Here is a 21,252-nt window from a genome sequence, read left to right as displayed (position 1 = left end):
CAAAAGAAGTCCTTTATGCAAAATCAGAAGCAAAAGCAGCCATGTGGAAAAATCAGCAGCCATAGTTTTATAGGAGTCTTCAAAGCAGAACCAAAAGAGAACACTTGACTATCAGAAGCTAACTAGTTTTTCTTGTCTGATGACAACATAAATGATTTATGGCATAAATCTGTATGTCAAGTCAGAGTTGATACCTCTCCTAAAGGTACACTTCCAAATGTTTGTGCTGTTTTTATAAACCAAACCGTATTTTGAGGGCGACACGATTGCTTTGAGCAAGATTGAAGAACATATCCCAAGTCTTAAATTATTCTCAAGCGTCTAAAAAGTCATTTTGTCTACTCAGTTAGACGCCATAAATGTGTGGTTACGATACAATAACTGCATGTTTTGCTGTAGGAATAGTAAAAAAATGTAATGAAGATTAAATACACATTGTCCGAATGATCAACTGTGACCACCTCATGAACTGACAGTTTGTAATTACGTCTCGCTTTTAAAAACAGGTTTTTGTTTGGTTATGCAAAGTAACTCTGTTGTGTGGACTTAATGATGTTTGACATGTACATTTTTTCAATAGGAAGGTATCTAGAGTCAACACGTTCACTCTCCAAGGGTGCACATTTCCTACATAGTTGAGAGATAGAGGTGGAAGTCTAAGTACCTTATCTGACTTCAGGCGCCCGTATGTCAATGACACAGTGTGAAACTGGTCTATCGGCTTACACAAGTCTTTATCAGATATGACAGTTTTGCATTTAACAGATTATAAATTATTGTGGTCACAATTAAATTAAATTCAGGATGAGAATAAAATATGATTCTATGAGTTTATATCTATGACAAAAATAAACAGAAAGCATTCCCTCTTTAAAATGTTTGGTAGGCTATCGTTGAAATGGGCATATAAATATTATGCTTTAAACATGCATAATAATTATGTATTCAGGATATAAAATGCTTTTCTAACAAACAATTAGTAAAAAATATTGTGTTATTAAGGGATTAAATTTGCTGACACTAACCATATCACATCAAGAAACAAAAACATAACCCGGATTTGAGTGTCATTTGTATCACCGACCATAAAAATTCTGCAAATCCCTGGTGACAAATGACCATGTTCAATGTTTATCACGTTAATTCTCCTCATTATTAAGTGTCTCCCAGGTAACAAGTAATTGCGCTGTCACAATATATGCAGTGTCAATGTCACCTCTCACAGTTACAGCGGTTTGTAAGGAGATGCATCTGCATGGACATATGAGCGCTTATAAGCGGAACCAGAACACTTATTAGCGGTATGTTTCAGTGTTATGCCATGGTCAAATGCTCATTGCTCTTAACCGATTACTTAAGCTTAATCAATTGAATAGCAACCCAACATATGTAATGAAGGACGCTCAAGCCTAAGGCCTTGTCCAACAGACTGCAAGGTCACCATATGCAGGGCTTCTCTTCCTTCTTTAGCAAGGGCCTTGTATTTAAGGCCCCTCTCCCATAGAGAATTTCTTTAAAATGATGCAAATTTCCCAAAATTTGAATCTTACTTTGGGATAATTTATACTCCTATCTCAGTTTTCTCTATAATTTTGTCCCAGAAATGGAAGGCCTGCAGGCCCTTTCTCCAAATCAAGAACAAAAGCCTTGATAAGTGTTTAGCGGCGAATAAAATGTTAAGGCAATAACGCCTCAGACTAAATGATAATCTGTGAATGCTTTTTCTGTGTGTAAAGCTAAATCTACATTTAAAATAAAGTTTATCTCTGAAGTGTTTTGCACCTTATAATGTTTTAAATTCACTTAATCATTCAGTAAAGATGAAAGATATTCCACGTTATTGTTGTAATAAAGAATTTAAATTTGCAGGAATAAAAGCTCAGAGAGATTTTATCATGATACAAAGATACATTCGGAAATTGTATACTTTTTTCTAAAAATAGATATATTTTCAACCACATTACCGGTATATGGTTATGTATTAAAGGGATAGTTTGGAAAAGAACAAGTATTTGTCTCTCTTTTAAACTTAAATCTGACTTAAAGAGCTGCAATGGTATGTACACTCTTCACACTTCACCATTGATCTACTTATCATTTGAATCTTTGTGGTGTACAACTTTCAGCTCAGTTTATACAAAGTCTCTCCTTTCGTTGCATAGTCATTTGCATGTTATTTTGTCCCGGTGCTTTTACCTTGAGTATTTTTCCACCTAATTAGAAACATTGAAATCCATGTGATGACTTGCATTTGTAGATTGTGTACATTGAATTTTGAAGTTTCTTCTTCTTTTTTTGTGCCAATGACTTGTTTTTTCCATGAAATGGACTTGAGAATGTCTGTGTGTGTCACTGGCTTTTTATGCGATAGACGATATACAAATAAATAGTCTTAAACGAAAAAAATAATATAATTTTGATGAAATATTTAATGCACACAAAGAAAGTATTAATACAGTAAGAGTACACTTTTTTACCTCAATGAATATGACCTTCAATTAACGATCAATTAAGTATGACATGTAAATCAGAAAAAGCATTAATGTTTATGGTGTGTATATTCGTAACACTGTATTTGGAATCTGTGGCAGCCCTCCAAGGACAAAATGTCTTTAATTGGTCCCTTTACATTGAGCAATATTTACCCTGGCAACTAGACACATATTCAAGGAGGCAAAATCCTGTGACGCTAATTAACACCTAACCAATTACCTATACACATGCATGCATTATGGTATGTAAGATTACCATAAAACTCCCAAGTCTATATCATGCAGGGACTAAATGAAGGTATATCATTCCGAGCTAAATTGTATTGAAATAATGATGCTTTTCCCCTTAAATTGATATCCTGGATTTTGATTCCATTTTATGCAATTTGATTTGTTATCATGTCCTTCGAGGACGATTAAGAGCCATGAGAACAACATGTAACATTTTCTCGTGTATGTCTTATATCTGATCTAAAAGAAGAACAAGAATAGGCATCATTAATGAATTACCAGAGTATGTTGCTTTAAAGGACCAGTTAGGGCTCCAGTTCCAGCCGCCTTTCCTTGCAGCTGAGATCCCTTCAGGAGAAAGTCCCCAGTATTGAAGCAAGCTAATTAGGGCCCCTTTTGGCAAACAATGGCTTTAATCTTGAAAGCCAATAAATGTTGGAAACTGAGTAGAAATTTATCACTTGTCAATATTGGAAAAAAATCTGGTAATATAATTCTACTAGAAGATCCTTGGGAAAAAACAACATAACTCAAAGGCTCAACAATTGACTTCAGAACAAAATGTGGGTGCATACAGTTCTAGGTCACATGATGAGGGTTGAGTAGGAAAATGTCCTATTTGAGTAACCTATTGATACAGTCTAACGTTCACCCTCATTGTATTACAGTCTTTGTTTCATCCTCATTATGACACAGTCTTAGGTTCATCCTCAGTCTGATACAGTCTTAGTTTCACCCTCATTGTGATACAGTCTAAGTGACCCATATTGTAATACAGTCTTAGTTTTACCCTCATTGTGATACAGTATTACTAGTAATTTCACCATCATTGTGATACAGTCTAAGTTTCACCCTCATTGTGATGAAGTTATAGTTTCACCCTTAATCACACTGTGGATGAAACTAAGACTATATCACAATGAGGGTGAAACTTAAGACTGTATCACAATGAGAGGGAAACTTAGACTGTATTACAATGAGGGTGAAACTAAGACTGTATCACAATGAGGGTGGAATTAAGATTGTATCATCCTCGTTGTGATACAGTTTCATAAGTTTCATACTCATTGTGATACGGTCTTAGTTTCACCCTCATTGGGACACAGTCTAAGTTTCATCCTCATTGTTATACAATCTTAGTTTCCCCATCAACATTCAAGTATAAGAGCTTTAAAATAAAAAAACTAAGAAGAAAGGTTGACACATACTAGTATTTATTTAGGAAGTAGTTATAGTTGAAAAGAAACGATTAAATGCATGGGCAGTTCCAGTATATTAAAAGACATATTGAACAGGTATGATTAAAAGTCAACACATTAATAAATTACATTAATTAAAACATATCAATGTTTGAAGCAGTTTTTAGCCAAGGTTAAATTTACTTGTTACATTATCAATCCACCGAAGCATGTCATTTACATAATTTACAACACAAATTCACTTTGAAGATGTCTTTTTCCAATATTGTTCAAATAACTATAAAGAGTCACTAAAATTTTAAAAGTGAAATCCCCTTAAACCATCAACAATAATCTTCTGAAAATAAAATGGCAGTCATTGGTGTAATTAACTGAAGAAACATATGTTTTTAAATCTCTCTTGAAGCGTATGATTCAATGAAAGCTAATTTGCTTAAGGAACATAAAGAACAATTTTACTGTCATTAAAGTAATTTTACTTAAATATTTCCCCTTTGGGATCTTTTTACTTCTTCGTAGCCCAACTTGCCAATCACTGATGTTTTGAAAAAATTTTGAAAACAAAATTAATGCAGAATTGACGCATGTGAAAAGGCTCACAACCAATTGTAAGGGTTTTGCACATTTCAACAATTTGTTTTGCAAATGATAGCAAAGAATTCTAAAGGGTAAAAACCAAGGCTTTCCAATGGTTAAGATTGACACGGTGATCGCCAGGGTACTGTGATATGATTGACATTTGAATAGCTTCCCATAATTTGTTTAAATCTCGTCTGCGCATATCTAGGCTATCCTATTACATCCTGCATTAAACACCTCCTGAAAACTGGCGGTCCTCAAACAATACCCGGATTGTGATGATAAAAGTTAAGACATGCATGAAACAAGAATATTACCATTACATAAATGCAAATTTTTGCTTCTGATCTCATACTGCAGTGTCACCTTTAGAATTCATTTATTCAAATGGTCTTGTATTAAACAAAATTGTTTAAACTACTTCGTCACATTGAGGCCAAGTCTGTATAAGTCTGGTGAAACAAAATTAATTGTGTCAATATTTGTTTTTTTTAGAAAGGCAGCGTTTTAAGTTTGAAAACTATAATATAAATATTTTTGTCATTAAAACAATCGAAACAATACAAATCCCTAAAATGGGAAATGGGTTGGACTTGGTTAAACTGTCTTATTCCGTTAGTTATTGTTTAATTGATAAAATAAATTTAGATAACCAATTTTGTGAAAATGCAAGTTGTCATATGCCATAACCAAACAGACCCAATAAAAAGATGTAACAGCTGATCTGATTGGTTGTCAGGATAAAAGGTTGAACAGGGTTCAATAATTTCTTTGTCCAAGTTGTCCAATGTTGTGAGGAATCCAAGAAACCAGTCTCCCTAGACTCATCTTCATGCTACATTATATTTAAATTGGTGATTAAATTGTCTTTAACAGATACAGATACCATAGCCTGTGGTATTCGATTGACATGACCTCCAATTAAAGCCGTTAACTGCTTCTTTGAAAATTGTTGAGGTCGATTTTTCATAAAAAAATATCAGTGTTCATGTTCCTTTGGGGCTTGTAATTAAAGTTTTTTAAGCAATCCTTCCACAATTCTAACGTAAAACACATATTCACAGACATTTCTAGACAAAAGAACACAAATCATTGTTGTTTTTAATTCAATAAACAACAAGGATAGATGTGAAAATATGTAAAGACTTGACATTGTATTGTTAAATATATTTTAGAGGGCATTCGAAATAAGTTTAAAAAAAAAAAATGAGACCTTTTACCATAATGGCCATAATTTGGTACATTGTTTTATTGCTATTATATTTAGTATGATGTCATTTTTTGTCAATACATATTACAATGCTTTTCTTCGAGTATTTTTTGTGTGGACAATATTCAAATATTAGAGTGAAATCCCCTATAGTAGAGAATATCCTCTTTATGTAACTGTATATAAACAAAATTTGAAACTTTTCACCTAGGAGTCAAAAATATGCTAAATACCGTGAAAAAGGGCAACAGAAAATTAAGATGGACAGATATCATTCTGTTGACATGTTATACTATCTGATGCAGCATAAATAATATTCTGACACATTATGAATAATGCAAGTGAAGAATTTAAGTGGTCTCGTATTACATATTTCTGTTTTGTTCTTGGTGAAAGAGTTATGTGGAACCACAATAAAATGTTCATAATAATTTGCTTATCGAGTATTTTTGCTATGCTGATAAAAATAAGTTAAGGGGTGTTGCTGCAGTTTTGCTGATTTTTTTTCCATCAAATAGATTTTGTCTAAAATTTATATTTAAGTTATTTATATAAATACTATACGAAATGAAATAAAAACATGGGGTCACCGGCCTTGTTTTGATTTAATTCACCATTATATAACATGTACTTTTTCAATAAAACTGAAAAATCTCTTTTTGCGTAAAAATAATTAATAACCTATGAAATTGGCAACATGTAGATATTATATATGCTAAAATACATCATATACCATTTAATTAAACCACACACTACCAACAGAATGGAGAACACAAGTTAAATTAAAAAAAAATATTATTTTTATTTTTATGTCACCAAAAAAAACGTCATTATTTTACTATTGTAACCACATAAATGGAATTTAAAAAAATTATGTCAAATAGAATTCTGCGAAACTGCTCAAATATGTTCATCTACGTATTGTCATCATAAAACACAAATAAAAAAAGGGGGGCACCGCACTTTTAACAGAGATTTTTTGTTTTAACAATCCCTACCGTCTAGGTCAAATTTCATAAAATACGGCAATTAGGCAAAACCCAAGTACCGGTACATAGATTGTTAGAAATATGCATAAACATTAGAAATTGTTTACAATCTTAACTGGGATCACAAAAGCTTACCAAAAGACATTAATAAAAAACAATATTTAATCACAAACATAAGACCATTCAGTATCAAGATCGACCTTAATCATGAATAACTTGTTCACAAATTTCGGCATGTTTAAATTTTTTTTTAAATGCTTTAAATTGATAAATGTAAACAACAGGACTAAAGAACTCCAGTATAAAACAAGAATGAAATTAAAGAAAGCAAAAAAAGTTAACCCCACCTGGGATCGAACCACTGACAATTGTATTATGAACCAACACGGTCATTTCTGATGATACTGATAACAAAATATTGAGTTGTGATAATAGCATAATCGGTGTTGCTATAAATATATACTCGGTTAAATAAACTGCCGCAAAACCCCTTAATATTGATAACATTTTCTCGTTTTCAAAACTTCATTTACCGTGATTTTATGGAAAGTTTTTCAATATTATACATTGGACAGCGTAATACTGGTGAAGTTGATAAAATGCACATTCAAAAGTAATTAAGAAAAGAAAACGCAACCACAATGCAAATACAAATTAACATACACAGTTAGTTTTATTTGTTTATGAATATAATTTCACAATTTATTTAATAGTATCAAATGAGAGCTTTCACGCAAGCTCAGCAAGCATTATTTGTATATTTTGATCGACATAGGCCCAGTGAATTGATGCGTAATAATTGCTATCTTAAGAACGCTTAATATGTAGCCTAAATACAATACTTATTTCCTAATGTGAATAAATAAAAAAGTCTGTTCATCATGCAATCGCAATGACTAATAGTGTTCATTATTATCTTCAGTACAAGTATTTTTGTTAAAAATATATTCACAACGTTATTCTAATAGCTTACTTGAATAATTATGTACACTTTAAACACCAGGAGTGTGGACCAATTATTTACGGACATTTAACCCATGTTGTAAGTTTGCATTCCCTACAATTAGAATGTGTGCAATTCTATTGGGCATTGAATTCTTCCGCTGCATAGTTATCTAAATAAATCAAGGTCAAAACCCATCCTACACAGCAATGCCTAAAAAAAAATCAGAGAAAAAAATGATTTTGGACAAGATTAATCAATTAACTCAAAGTATTTTGATAAGCTCTCTTCTTTATTCTGCAGCTACAACAACAGAAAAGCAGAATACAACAATCGCAATTGCAACTTGCAAATGCTTCATGTATGAATGGAGGGTATTTGGTTACATTCCACCATTTAGAGTTGGGTTACATTCCACCATATAGAGTGGTCTCTCTTGATCCTCTGACTCTGAATTACTTCCCTTGATCATCTCTTTTCGGGTAGGATTAACCTCACAAAATGTCATTTCCTTGTCAACTTTTTCTACATATTATTCACTGTAGTGTCCTTTTACTCACATACATCTTATTTGGACTATCACTGTTTAATCTTTAACAAACTTTACCTCCCTTATCGCATAGTTATGGGTCATGATAACTTGCAAGGAACTCTAAAACGACCAAACATATAAAATGTCACTGTATGACTAGTGAGGTATATGCATGAATTTTATTATTTGAAACTTATATAATATAAAATATTGGTATTATGCAATCATATATCTTATTCTTATTGATAAAAATCATTGTTAATGAAAAACAGTTTGTGTGAGATAAAATGATATTTTTATATTTTGTAAAGCACATTGTATTGATGTCATGTTCTCTGTTTAAGTTTGGTTCATATAGTAATGTTATGCCATAGTCGTGTCATACAGTCTGTGTGTGCTGTATGTCTGGACCAGAACTATTATTTTCATTTTACCTTAATTTATGCTTACCTTATACTTTACAACCTCAAAACAATACCACACTAAATATCTAGGCCATAAAGACTAATAAATATTAAATTGCTTAGCACAGTTTAATGGATGTTTGAAGTATGAATTCGTTTTACTTGATCATATCAAATATTGAAAACTTAGTGATCTTTATTCAACTGCTTGAAAAGCAACTTCTATATAAGTATTTTAAATACCTTTATTAACCCAATGTGAAAAATTTAAGCCTCGCTGTTGGTAAACTGGACTTAATGGGACGACTCTCTCCGCATAGACTGGGCTTTCCATAAAAAGACACTTTAAAGAAGAATTTCATTAAAGCGGAAAGTGTTCTCTCTGAATAGCCTGTGAAACTGCACAGGTTTATGTGGTTCAATGCTTTACAAACATGCAATATGCACCATTTTTCTAGAGTGAGGTTCAATTTTATATAGATTTTTATAATGTTATAATTTGTGGTACTTCATGTATATACAATATATAATAATAATAATATAAAAATTGTGAGGCGAGGGGGCATAATTTATCTACATGTTTTGTCATTGTAAAGTTTTTGTATTGCTGTCACTATCGTACCTTTGTGTAACCATGGTAAGCATGTTCGTGGTATACATGTTTAAGTGACTGCCCATGTCTTAAGTGTGTTCATGCAACACTTCTGTCCGTCTGTTGCTTCAACTATTTTGTTTTGCTTTATTTTTAGCCTCCGATACCAGCCACCACAACTTCAAAAAACGAAGTATGTATTGATCCTTGCACATTTGTGTGTGTCTTTATGCATGTTTGCCTTTTGATAAATGACCCTAATTCTAGGAAAATGGGGCTTAATAAATGTGTGTAAAGTTTTTTCTCAGAGTAGCATGTGCAGTCTGCACAGACCTATCAGTGACGATACTCTATGCTTTCATGGGTTTTTTTGTTTAAAGGAGGTCTCTTCTAAAGAAAAGTCAGTGAAGGCAGAACGTTTGTCCCTCAAAGCTAATGGGGGACGACACTTTACGCACATATATGAAGCCCAATTTAATCCAGTACTAGAATTATTTAGTGTTTAGTTGATCTGTAATCTTTTATGAACTTGTATTTTGTTGGTTATTGCTAGTTTTCAACTATGTTTATGTCAGATAGTTCCAATGCATGTATCAAAACATTTGTTTTAAGAAATACCAAGAAATCATTAGACTACTTATACATGAATGAATATGTCTTTATTAAATATGTCTTACACCTCGCTGACTACTGTATAGAAAAACACCCCTAAAACAGTCAAAATAACGCGTGTTGGAATTAAGGTGTGTTTGAAATTTTATAAACATCGATGTGTTTGAATTTGTATAAACATCAGAGTGTTTGAATTTTTATAAACATCAGAGGCATTTTCCAAATTGAATGGTGCTGATTGAGGAGAGAATTCCTTTTTCTTGGAATATGACAAAACATACTGTTTTGGCAACAAAAGTGAGCTTATTTGCTGAAGATAAAACAAGCAAAACATTAAATTGGAAATTTAAACATAGTTTAATCATTAAAATGCAAAATATCTCAATGAAATTTTATGTGGGAGTATTAATTGATGAAGTTCAAGTAATTTTACACCAAGTTATAATACTTGGTAAAAGCACTTTCTGAAACATATTTAAATAAGGAATATCAGCATAAGGTATATTCACTTATATATAACATGGACGCATAACACACGATTACTGATTGAAATCGAAGGGACTATGTACATGTATTTATGCTATAATCGCTTTTAATATGTATAACTAACATTATTTGATTGTTTCTTTATATTGATAATTGATCCCTAGTATTTATCATTACATATGTATATTATAATTAACAGTATTAAATTATAAAAGTCATTTCTTATTATCTAGGATATATTTTAACTTATACTTTACCTTAGGGTTTAATTTAAGAAAAAACTTATGTGTCATGTCTTATTATTAAGGATAGATTTTAACTTATACTTTACCTTTAGATTTCATTTTAGAAAAAGCTTATCGTAACTATGTTTTATATTGAAACATAAATGATAATATTCAACAGTGTTGGTTCACAATAATGGTAAATTACATTGACAGACACTGTTACCATAGTTACATATTTACTAACACATTTTGACTAATACAGGTTTAAGTGGTGTTAAGATAGCTAGTTTAGTGTTGATTGGCTTGTATATTAATGATATTTAACAAATCTGGAATTTGAGATATTGAGTTACTGTGCGGTTTATGCAGGCATGGCGACACACATGTAATAAAATTTGTTGTAAATATATATTTATCTTTAATTGATTAACATTTGAAAGGAAATTAGGAATGTGAACATCTTTAGGAATGCCTGCTATACTCTGATATGCCTCTAAGCAAGCATGCATGAATTCCTGCACATGTCTAGCAAGTTGCATCTACAAGGCAGGTACCATGTTCGAAGTGACCAATAATAATGTGAGTTTGAAACAGCAGAGAACCCAAATATGAAATACTGGCAAGTTAGTTGTGTGAAAGAAGTTAATTGAGAAGATCTAGAGTGAAATAACTGGGTGATGAACCCTGTCCCATTTTGCTACCTCTTAACTGGTGAACACACAGTAGGTCCTTTTTATCAATACCCAGGTACCTTTTAATCTTACCCTTGTGGTAGAGACAGAGCCAGGTACCTTTTGTAATTCTTAATCTTGCCCTAGTGGTAAGGACAGACCCAGGTACCTTTAGTGATTCTTAATCTTTCCCTAGTGGTAGAGACAGACCTAGGTACCTTTTGTGATTCTTAATCTTGCCCTAGTGGTAGAGACAGACCCAGGTACCTTTTGTGATTCTTAATCTTGCACTAGTGGTAGAGACAGACCCAGGTACCTTTTGTGATTCTTAATCTTGCCCTAGTGGTAGAGACAGACCCAGGTACCTTTTGTGACTCTTAATCTTGCCCTAGTGGTAGATACAGACCCAGGTACCTTTTGTGATTCTTAATCTTGCCCTAGTGGTAGAGACAGACCCAGGTACCGTTTATGATTCTTAATCAATCCCTAGTGGTAGATACAGACCCAGGTACCTTTTGTGATTCTTAACCTCGCCACAGTGGAAGATACAGACTCAGGTACCTTTTATAATTCTTAATCTTGCCCTAGTGGTAGAGACAGACCCAGGTATCTTTTGTAATTCTTAATCTTGCCTTAGTGGTAGAGACAAACCCAGGTACCTTTTGTGATTCTTAATCTTGCACTAGTGGTAGAGACAGACCAGGTACCTTTTGTGATTCTTAATCTTGCCCTAGTGGTAGATACAGACCAGGTACCTTTTGTGATTCTTAATCTTGCCCTAGTTTTAGAGACAGACCCAGGTACCTTTTGTGATTCTTAATCAATCCCTAGTGGTATATACAGACCCAGGTACCCTTTGTGATTCTTAATCTTGCCCTAGTGGTAGATACAGATTTATGTACCTTTTGTGATTCTTGATCTTGCACTAGTGGTAAAGACAGACCCAGGTGTACCTTTTGTGAATCTCAATCTTGCCCTAGTAGTAGATACAGACCCAGGTACCTTTTGTGATTCTTAATCTTGCCCTAGTGGTAGAGACATACCCAGGTACCTTTTATGATATTAATCAATCCCTAGTGGTAGATACAGACCCAGGTACCTTTTGTGATTCTTAATCTCGCCCTAGTGGTAGATACAGACGAAGGTACCTTTTGTGATTCTTAATCTTGCCCTAGTGGTAGAGACTGACCCAGGTACATTTTGTGATTATTAATCAATCCCTATTGGTATATACAGACCCAGGTACCCTTTCTGATTCTTAATCTTGCCCTAGTGGTAGATACAGACTTATGCACCTTTTGTGATTCTTAATCTTGTCCTAGTGGAAGATACAGACCCAGGTACCTTTTGTGACTCTTAATGTTGTCCTAGTGGTAGAGACAGACCCAGGTAACTTTTGTGATCCTTAATCAATCCCTAGTGGTAGATACAGACCCAGGTACCTTTTGTGATTCTTAATCTTGATCAAGTCGTAGAGACAGACCCAGGTACCTTTTGTGATTCTTAATCAATCCCTAGTGGTAGAGACAGACCCAGGTACCTTTTGTGATTCTTAATCAATCCCCAGTGGTAGAGACAGACCCAGAAACCTTTTGTGATTCTCAATCTTGCCCTAGTGGTAGAGACAGACCCAGGTACCTTTTTGTGATGATTCTTAATCTTGCCCTAGTGGTAGAGACAGACCCAGAAAACTTTTGTGATTCTTAATCTTGCCGTAGTGGTGGGAACAGAAATACAGAAAGCTTCAAGCATGCATTACAGGATCCATGGTATTTGTTGGCTTTCAAATGTTGTTGACTACAACATTGCTAAATATACACATACTGACTCATATGTTTTTATTTAACTCTTTACCACTTAGATACGTATTTAAATACGCATGTGTAGTCCCTTTGGAAATTTAATTTAATTCAATACATTTTTATGTCCCCCACTATAGTAGTGGGGGACATATTGTTTTTGCCCTGTCTGTTGGTCTGTTGGTTGGTTGGTCTGTTGGTTGGTTGGTTGGTTTGCGCCAATTTTAACATTTTGCAATAACTTTTGCTATATTGAATATAGCAACTTGATATTTGGCATGCATGTGTATCTCATGGAGCTGCACAGTTTGAGTGGTGAAAGGTCAAGGTCATCCTTCAAGGTCAGAGGTCAAATATATGTGGCCAAAATCGCTCATTTTATGAATGATTTTGTAATATCGAAGATAGCAACTTGATATTTGGCATGCATGTGTATCTCATAGAGCTTCACATTTTGAGTGGTGAAAGGTCTAGGTCAATGTCATCCTTCAAGGTCAAGAGGTCAAATATATGTGGCCCCAAATCGCTTATTTTACGAATACTTTTGAAATATTGAAGATAGCAACTTGATATTTGGCATGCATGTGTATCTCATGGAGCTGCACAGTTTGAGTGGTGAAAGGTCAAAGTCAAGGTCATCATTCAAGGTCAGAGGTCAAATATATGTGGCCCAAATCGCTTATTTTATGAATACCTTTGTTGTTTTTACTAAATTCAAGTTGTAAAGGCTTTATTTCCAGCACTAAGATACTGATGAGCAGCAAACAGCGTACAACCTGAACAGACTGCGAGTTACTCACAGGCTGTTCTGGTTTTATGCTGTTTTCTCAAAGGCATTTTCACTTTTCTTCTGAGAGGGAAAGGGTTAATGAATACATTACTAAGTTATACGTCAGACCTAGTCGTAAAAAAATCTATGCTTGTTCTGAATATAAGGACAGTGGGATATGTAATCTCTGTTGTTATTTTTTTTCATGAAAACAATCTTTTAACCAGTTTTCTGTGATTGCTAAAATGTGCTAATTAATCTACTGCCTTGATAGACATCGACCCATTTAAATTTATACAGATCTGAAATCTGTATAGTTTTGTGAACAAAAATACTCTGAGCATTGTAGTGGGTTCATTTATCACTTTGACGGGTAATGAGTTGTGTAATTTTTACATGATGACGATAATTGTTGAAATGTTTCACCCTACATTGAGCCTTTTTATGGAATGAATACCTTTTTACACTAATTGAAGTAAGATAAATGAGCTAATGATTGGTTTAATTTTTCAAATTCTATGACTTGACTGTACTTTTCTCCATTTTCAATGATAAAACAAGTTAACAGTCTGACGCCCATTCCTTGCAACAATTAGAATTTGCCATGTATGTTCTGATTCAGTTAAATCGCACAAAGCATGAATTTAAAATGCACTAATCTATATTTGAGCATTTTTTTCAGATGGATTTTTTTATTTCAACTTATTAAATACCGATATTGATAAACAGAGTCAGGACAAACAACATCCATTTATTCATTTTTCAATTTGGTTTCGCCACAGATGGTGTTCAATTTCAAGACATTAAGATGTTTGTTCGGCATGCTGCTAACATCATTTGATAAAATAGTTGTGAAGAAAAGGAGCCCGTTTTAGGCCAAACTAACATTATAGAAAGTTTCTGGAATGGAAGCCTTGTTTGGGTGATTTTGCATTTCAGTGGCATGTGTTGTCTTTTTAGTGTCATGATTTTGAAATAATATGTATGGATTATACAAATATTAAGAAGCTGTAATGATGTGTTAACATGATGTAATTGCAGGGATGCAGGAGTCATCGTTTGTATCGTATTAATGAACAAACAAATAAGCGGGTTTCCCGATGGCGTAACTCCTTTACTGCACAACCATGATAGTCAACCACTGTTTTATATTAAAACTTAATACTTTTTGAAGTCCATGCAGAACATTTTCCTCTTTGCTTAGTTTAGGTATTTTTAACAAATGCAGTATTCATTTTGGCCTACAATTTAATTGGCTATGAAAAGATCAATTAAGGTGACAATATGAGTTAGACAGCTAAGCAAAAACCATACTAGATGGTAGGGAACATGCACTGCATAAGTAAGAGAAGTTATAAGTTGTATACTTATATTTGTTAATTGATGATAGAATTATGTCTCATGGTACAACTTTACAGTGGGGTTCCATTAACCAACTTTGGCTGTGCCTGCATGGGCTTCATTGACAGAATGCTATTCAAAGTGACCAGACCTGGGTTTGAGCAATTGCTCCCATTGTTTGTATTTCCAAATAATAAAGCCATGCTCTCTGAATTAAGGGCGAATACAGGAATAATAGCAACCAGAGTAAAATTTCGACTGACTGTTTATTCAGCTTTCTTACAATGGGACTGATATTTGGTCACAATTGGAATAGAAAACATCCATGGCATGCCAGAGTGGTGTGCCAGCACACGAAGGAACTCTGAAAGGCTTGTATGTTTGCCTTTTGGGATGACCCCTTCAGTCTGGGGCTTTGTGTTAATGTCTAATAAATTGATTGTTAGGTCATGAAATATCGGTTCTGAGTGGTTTGTCCTATTGACTTGATTTGTAAAAACATTCAGCCTCCAGGGTCACTTATGTGCTTGCTTTGTAATACTTGCTGATTGTAGATTCGCTCTTATTTGCAGTATTTTATACACATAATTAGTATTAATATAGGAACATCATTATTTTTTGCAAAAATATAAACAAGGCATTGGTTGGAAAAATTAAGCTTATTGAAATGATGTGTAAATTTGCATAATTTTTCAAGGATGCATTTACTGTTTTTATGCTCACCGAAAATTTTCGGGGAGCATATAGTTGCCAGTTTGTCCTTCCTTACTTCCTTCCTTCAGTCCGTCCTTCAGTCACACTTTTGTTACAGTTTCTCATAGCGCCTTCACTATTTTACCGATCTCTTACATATTTGGCATGTAGGTACCTTGCATGGACCTCTACCTTTTGGTGAGGTTTGAGGTCACTGGGGTAAGGTCAAAGTCACCGAGGCTAATAATAGATTTTCTCAAGGTTTCCGTCACACTTTTCTTACAGTTTCTCATAGCGCCTTGAATATTTTACCGATCTCTTACATATTTGGAATGTAGATACCTTGCATGGATCTCTACCTTTTGATGAGGCTTGAAGTCACTGGGGTCAAGGTCAAGGTCACCGAGGCTAATAATAGCTTTTCTCAAGGTCACACATTGGTTACAGTTTCTCAAAGCGCCTTCACTTTTTTACCGATCTCTAACATATTTGGCATGTAGGTACCTTGCATGGACCTCTACCTTTTGGTGAGGTTTGAGGTCACTGGGGGTAAGGTCAAGGTCACCGAGGCTAATTATAGATTTTCTCAAGGTTTCCGTCACACTTTTGTTACAGTTTCTCATAGCGCCTTCAATATTTTACCGATCTCTTACATATTTGGAATGTAGATACCTTGCATGGATATCTACCTTTTGATGAGGCTTGAAGTCACTGGGGTCAAGGTCAAGGTCACCGAGGCTAATAATAGCTATTCTCAAGGTCACACATTGGTTACAGTTTCTCAAAGCGCCTTCAATATTTTACTGATCTTTTACATATTTGGCATGTAGGCACCTTGCAAGGTATGATGTCACTGGGGTCAAGGTGAAGGTCATATAAGGGGAGCATCCATCATTTTCAACGATACTTTTTATTTGTTATTTTCTGTATGACATCTAGTACACACAGTCACCTGTTTTATTAACTGGAGTAAATTTGATTTAAAATTGTGTTTCACCTTGCCCCCAAACTTACCCACCATTAATTCTGCTGGATGCTTTCTATAAAATATGACTTGAGCTGGTCTTATGCTTGAATGTTGATCATTTTGTTTTTAACATCAATTTATAATCATTAAATCTTGCATTGTATCCAACTTAAAGAGAAGATTTTAATGGTCCCAGTTTATGCTCACAACACCTTGTCTGTTCAATGTTTTCCACTGTGTGTGCAGGATGGAAGCTGATAAGCCTGTGTGGATGGGCTCACCGGGTTTGCGGTATCATTGCAAGCCTGATTGTGGCTTATCAGCTGTGATTTATGAGGGCTGCAACTCCGTGTGAGTTTATCCTGTGCAGCAATAATATAGAACATTATGAGATTGATCAGCAAAATAATTGAAAGGAATGGGAGTAGTAAAATCTTTCTTCTTTAAGACCCTCTCATATTTTATAAAATACAAAAAAATGGATGAAATCTCATCAGTTGCGAAGAATGGCTAGGTGTTTGATTTACTTCTCATGGGAAAACCTAAGAGAACACGTACTACTGAAATTTCTTACAAATTCCAAAAGGAACTCATTGAAAATGTTGCTCAAAGTCCATTTATTACACAGGGCGACATAAACCCTTCATTATTATGCCAGGCTTTTTCCAGGCTTAATTGACTGCAGAACTTTTAATCTGTTGAGGAGCATCTTAATTTTACATGTACTTCTTCACATTGTACTTCTTTGTTTACATTCCTTGCATCCATTGCCATCATACCACTGAGCTGCATGAGATTTTAATTGGTTGATGCAGTTTGTGAAATGTATCTCTTAATACTTAACATTTGATTGCATTGTATCAATTTAAAGTATTTAAAATATAGTGTAATTAGTAGTGAACATGTTGTCAATCTTACTCAATTTATATGGCATGTACAATTGATTATGAAACATGGACGATGCTAAATGTTTAATTTTATTTTATGCTTTCCGGTGGTTTATAGAGAAATATCAGTGAAATAAAAGTGGTATTTCACTGTTTCAATCAGTGAAACATAACAGTGAAAAATATCGTTATTTTTCACTGTTTCAGTTAGATACTGGAACTACTTCCCCAATAACCCCATGGTGAGCCTCAATTGCAATTTTCATTCAAGGGAGACTAGTCTACTTGAACATGAAACACACATTTACCTCCCTTAAACATAATTATTTCGTCTGCTGCTTAACTCTTTAACAACAATGGATGAATTGGAAAACAATGAAATAAATCTTCTTTTCTCAAATATCTTTGACTTTGACTTTTTTAATGAAATGAATGAACAAGATGATGACAGCGCTTCAAAATCACAAGAAATAACATCAGCAGCACCAACAGCAGGAGCAGCAACATCAGCCCCACCACCACTGGTAACAGCATCAACACAGGAAGAAAAAGAACAAAACCCAACATCAACACCAACAAGGAATTTCAGATCTGTAAGTGTGGATAGCTTTCTGCTTGAAAACGAAAATTAAAATACAAAAAAGAAAACCGACAATGACATCAGACTTTTCAAAACTTTCCTAAAAAGTCACAAAAATGAGGCAAGAAATATTGAAAATATACCTCCTCATGAATTGAACCCTCTGGTCTGCGAGTTTTTGTTGGGTGTGACTAAAAAAGATGGATCAGAGTATGAACCCACATCTTTGAGGGCATTTTTAAGCTCAATCGACAGGCATTTAAGGCACATGAACTACAAGCACTCTTTGATAAATGACCCTGAATTTGCCAAGGTGAGGGAAGTATTAAAAAGTAAACAAAAAGCTCTGAAAAAAGAAGGTTATGGAAATAAACCGCATCAAGCCCAGGCATTAACAAATGAACATATATGTACGCAGCTAAAACTCTGGGAGAATCAAGCCCAAGAGCTCTATTACACTCACTGTGGCTTATATGTACAACCCATTTTGGGATGAGAACCGGCAAGGAAATTCACACCCTATGCTGGGGTGATGTCAGCCTTGGAATCGAAGTATTAAAAAGTAAACAAAAAGCTCTGAAAAAAGAAGGTTATGGAAATAAACCGCATCAAGCCCAGGCATTAACAAATGAACATATATGTACGCAGCTAAAACTCTGGGAGAATCAAGCCCAAGAGCTCTATTACACTCACTGTGGCTTATATGTACAACCCATTTTGGGATGAGAACCGGCAAGGAAATTCACACCCTATGCTGGGGTGATGTAAGCCTTGGAATCGATTTTGAAACTGGTGAAGAATTCATCACCTTCGACACTGAGCGTCAGACAAAAACCCGTACTGGTGAAAATCCTAGGGATAAAAGGTGATTTTCCTACTTTAATATATTTGAACACAAATCTGAATTGATAATTTTTTATTTATATAAAAACTGGTACTGTTTATAAAATATTTAAATGGATTTTTTCTTTAGTAAAAATAATACAAACATGGAGGATATTTGTTGGTTAAGGTAGAATATCGATTTTATTTCACGAGTGATCATAGAAATTATTATTTTTACGAGTGGCGAAGCCACAATTGAAAATATATATTTTCTATTATCACAAGTGAATTAATAGACCTTTTTTTACAATATAATTCTTATTTGTATTATTAATATACAGTAGACTTCACTTTTGGTGGAATAGTATTTAATTTAAACAAAACATTTAATGCAACACACATTTTAACTATTTATAGGAAAGTCAAGCCACGGGCATATGCAGTTCCCGAACAACCTGACAGAGATCCGGTGCATCTCTACAAGCTATATGCCGACAAACGCCCTGTTGACATGATGACAGAAGACAGCCCCTTCTTCTTAACTACTGGCAACAAGACACAGCAATGCTGGTTCAGGAAGTCTGCCATGGGAATAAACAAGCTATACAGCATAATGACCGAGATGAAAACAGATGCTGGTATTCAAGAGCCAAGAATCACCCCATACAGGTCAAAACCCCATATTATATACACTACTTTCATAACAAGACTAAAATATATAATAAAAATCACTTACCTCCCATTTATTAAATAGGTGTTGTTTGTCCAATTTACATGCTACAACACTCAAAATTTTAATTCATAAAATCTCCTGTACTCTACTGGTACTATTCCTCTACTTTCCGGTTCCATTACATCCAGTACTTGACAGACCACCATGTATTTATTGAAGTGTTTCAAGAGCACACAAAACAATTACAACTTATATCTTATGTAATATGTCATGTGTACCGTTGAATATTGATTTTATTTTTACCATAGATATAAACTTTTTTCAGTGCAAGAAAGCACTTGATTCAGAAGCGGAATGACGAGAATGTTCCTGCTCATCAAATAATACAGATTTCAGGGCACAGAAATATTAACAGCTTAAATAATTACAGCAGTTTGAACAAGGAATAGTCAAAAAATATTTCAAAAATACTTTCTCATTCAAACCAGTCAGTTGAAAAGCAAAACCGCACAGCCACTGCCACTGCGTCAGCCACACCTGCATCAAGTGATTTTCCGATGGCCCGAGGATTTTTTGTCAACTCACATTTCCAGGGCAATGTAACATTTAATTTTCACAACTCTGAATCTTACATGGGCCTTTCCCAGACACAGAACGTAGTCAATCACCAGAGGCAATCTCCATCCCGTACACCGGCGGTAACCGCAGATTCCCCTGTACAGCGACACTACAAGCGAATCCGTCTTATTGCAGAGAGTGACAGTGATTGATATCGAAACCATTTAGCACAAAAACACTGTTGAAATATGTTTGCGTTCCTAGTTTAATCCAGTTATGTGTTATTAATCCAGCAAGTCGTAAAAGTGTTGTTCAAAATGGCGAGCACTTTCGTAACTTTGAGATCAGTTGAATACACAAATTACTACGCCAGTATTTGCAACACTATTAATTTCATAATAATTAAAATTAAACTTTTGTTTGTAATAATATTGAATGTATAAAGTATGAAAAAGATATATGTTGAATAAAACATTGATTTTAATAGTAATACACTTTTTACAGAGGTGAACTATTTTCTTGTGTAGTAAGTTCTTTGTGCGTTCTAAAAATTGAGGCACCCCACGGGGAAACTTAATTAGGCAAATTCGGAAAATTAACAAAACTACAAAAATAAGCATAAAATAAAAAGAAAAATTGTTGGTTTCGGTAGCATATAGAATTTAATTCACTCGTGATCATAGAAAAAAATATTTTCACTCGTGGCTACGCCACTCGTGAAAATATAAATTTCTATGATCACTCGTGAATTAAATTCGATATGCTACCGAAACCAACAAATATCCTCTATATAATTCACACACTTGGTTTAAGTATTGGAGAAAATATTTTGCACATCTTTTTGAACTTCCAGATTTACGCGAATATTATCATGATTTACAGTATTAATCTTACATATATTGAACTTATATTATCATGGTTTATATATCAATTCGTGGTTATTTGTTTACTGGTTTGTTGACTGTTTGGTTTAAAATAGAATTCCCAGAAGTA

At 34.1% G+C, this 21,252-nt stretch overlaps 1 protein-coding gene across 1 annotated transcript in view; it reads left to right on the top strand.

Moving 5' to 3' along the window:
• Nucleotides 1-21,252, top strand: part of LOC127851927 (discoidin domain-containing receptor 2-like) — a 164,763-nt gene that overhangs the window by 35,826 nt on the left and 107,685 nt on the right. Inside the window, exon 2 of the mRNA XM_052385923.1 lies at nucleotides 9,329-9,364. Coding sequence (XP_052241883.1) covers nucleotides 9,329-9,364 — 36 coding nt within the window. The remainder of the gene's footprint in view (nucleotides 1-9,328; nucleotides 9,365-21,252) is intronic.

This window comes from Dreissena polymorpha, chromosome 11 (genome assembly GCF_020536995.1).
Source record: "Dreissena polymorpha isolate Duluth1 chromosome 11, UMN_Dpol_1.0, whole genome shotgun sequence".
NCBI lineage: Eukaryota > Metazoa > Mollusca > Bivalvia > Myida > Dreissenidae > Dreissena > Dreissena polymorpha.
Note: the sequence above shows the minus strand (reverse complement) of the source record. Positions and strands in the feature narration are given on the sequence as shown.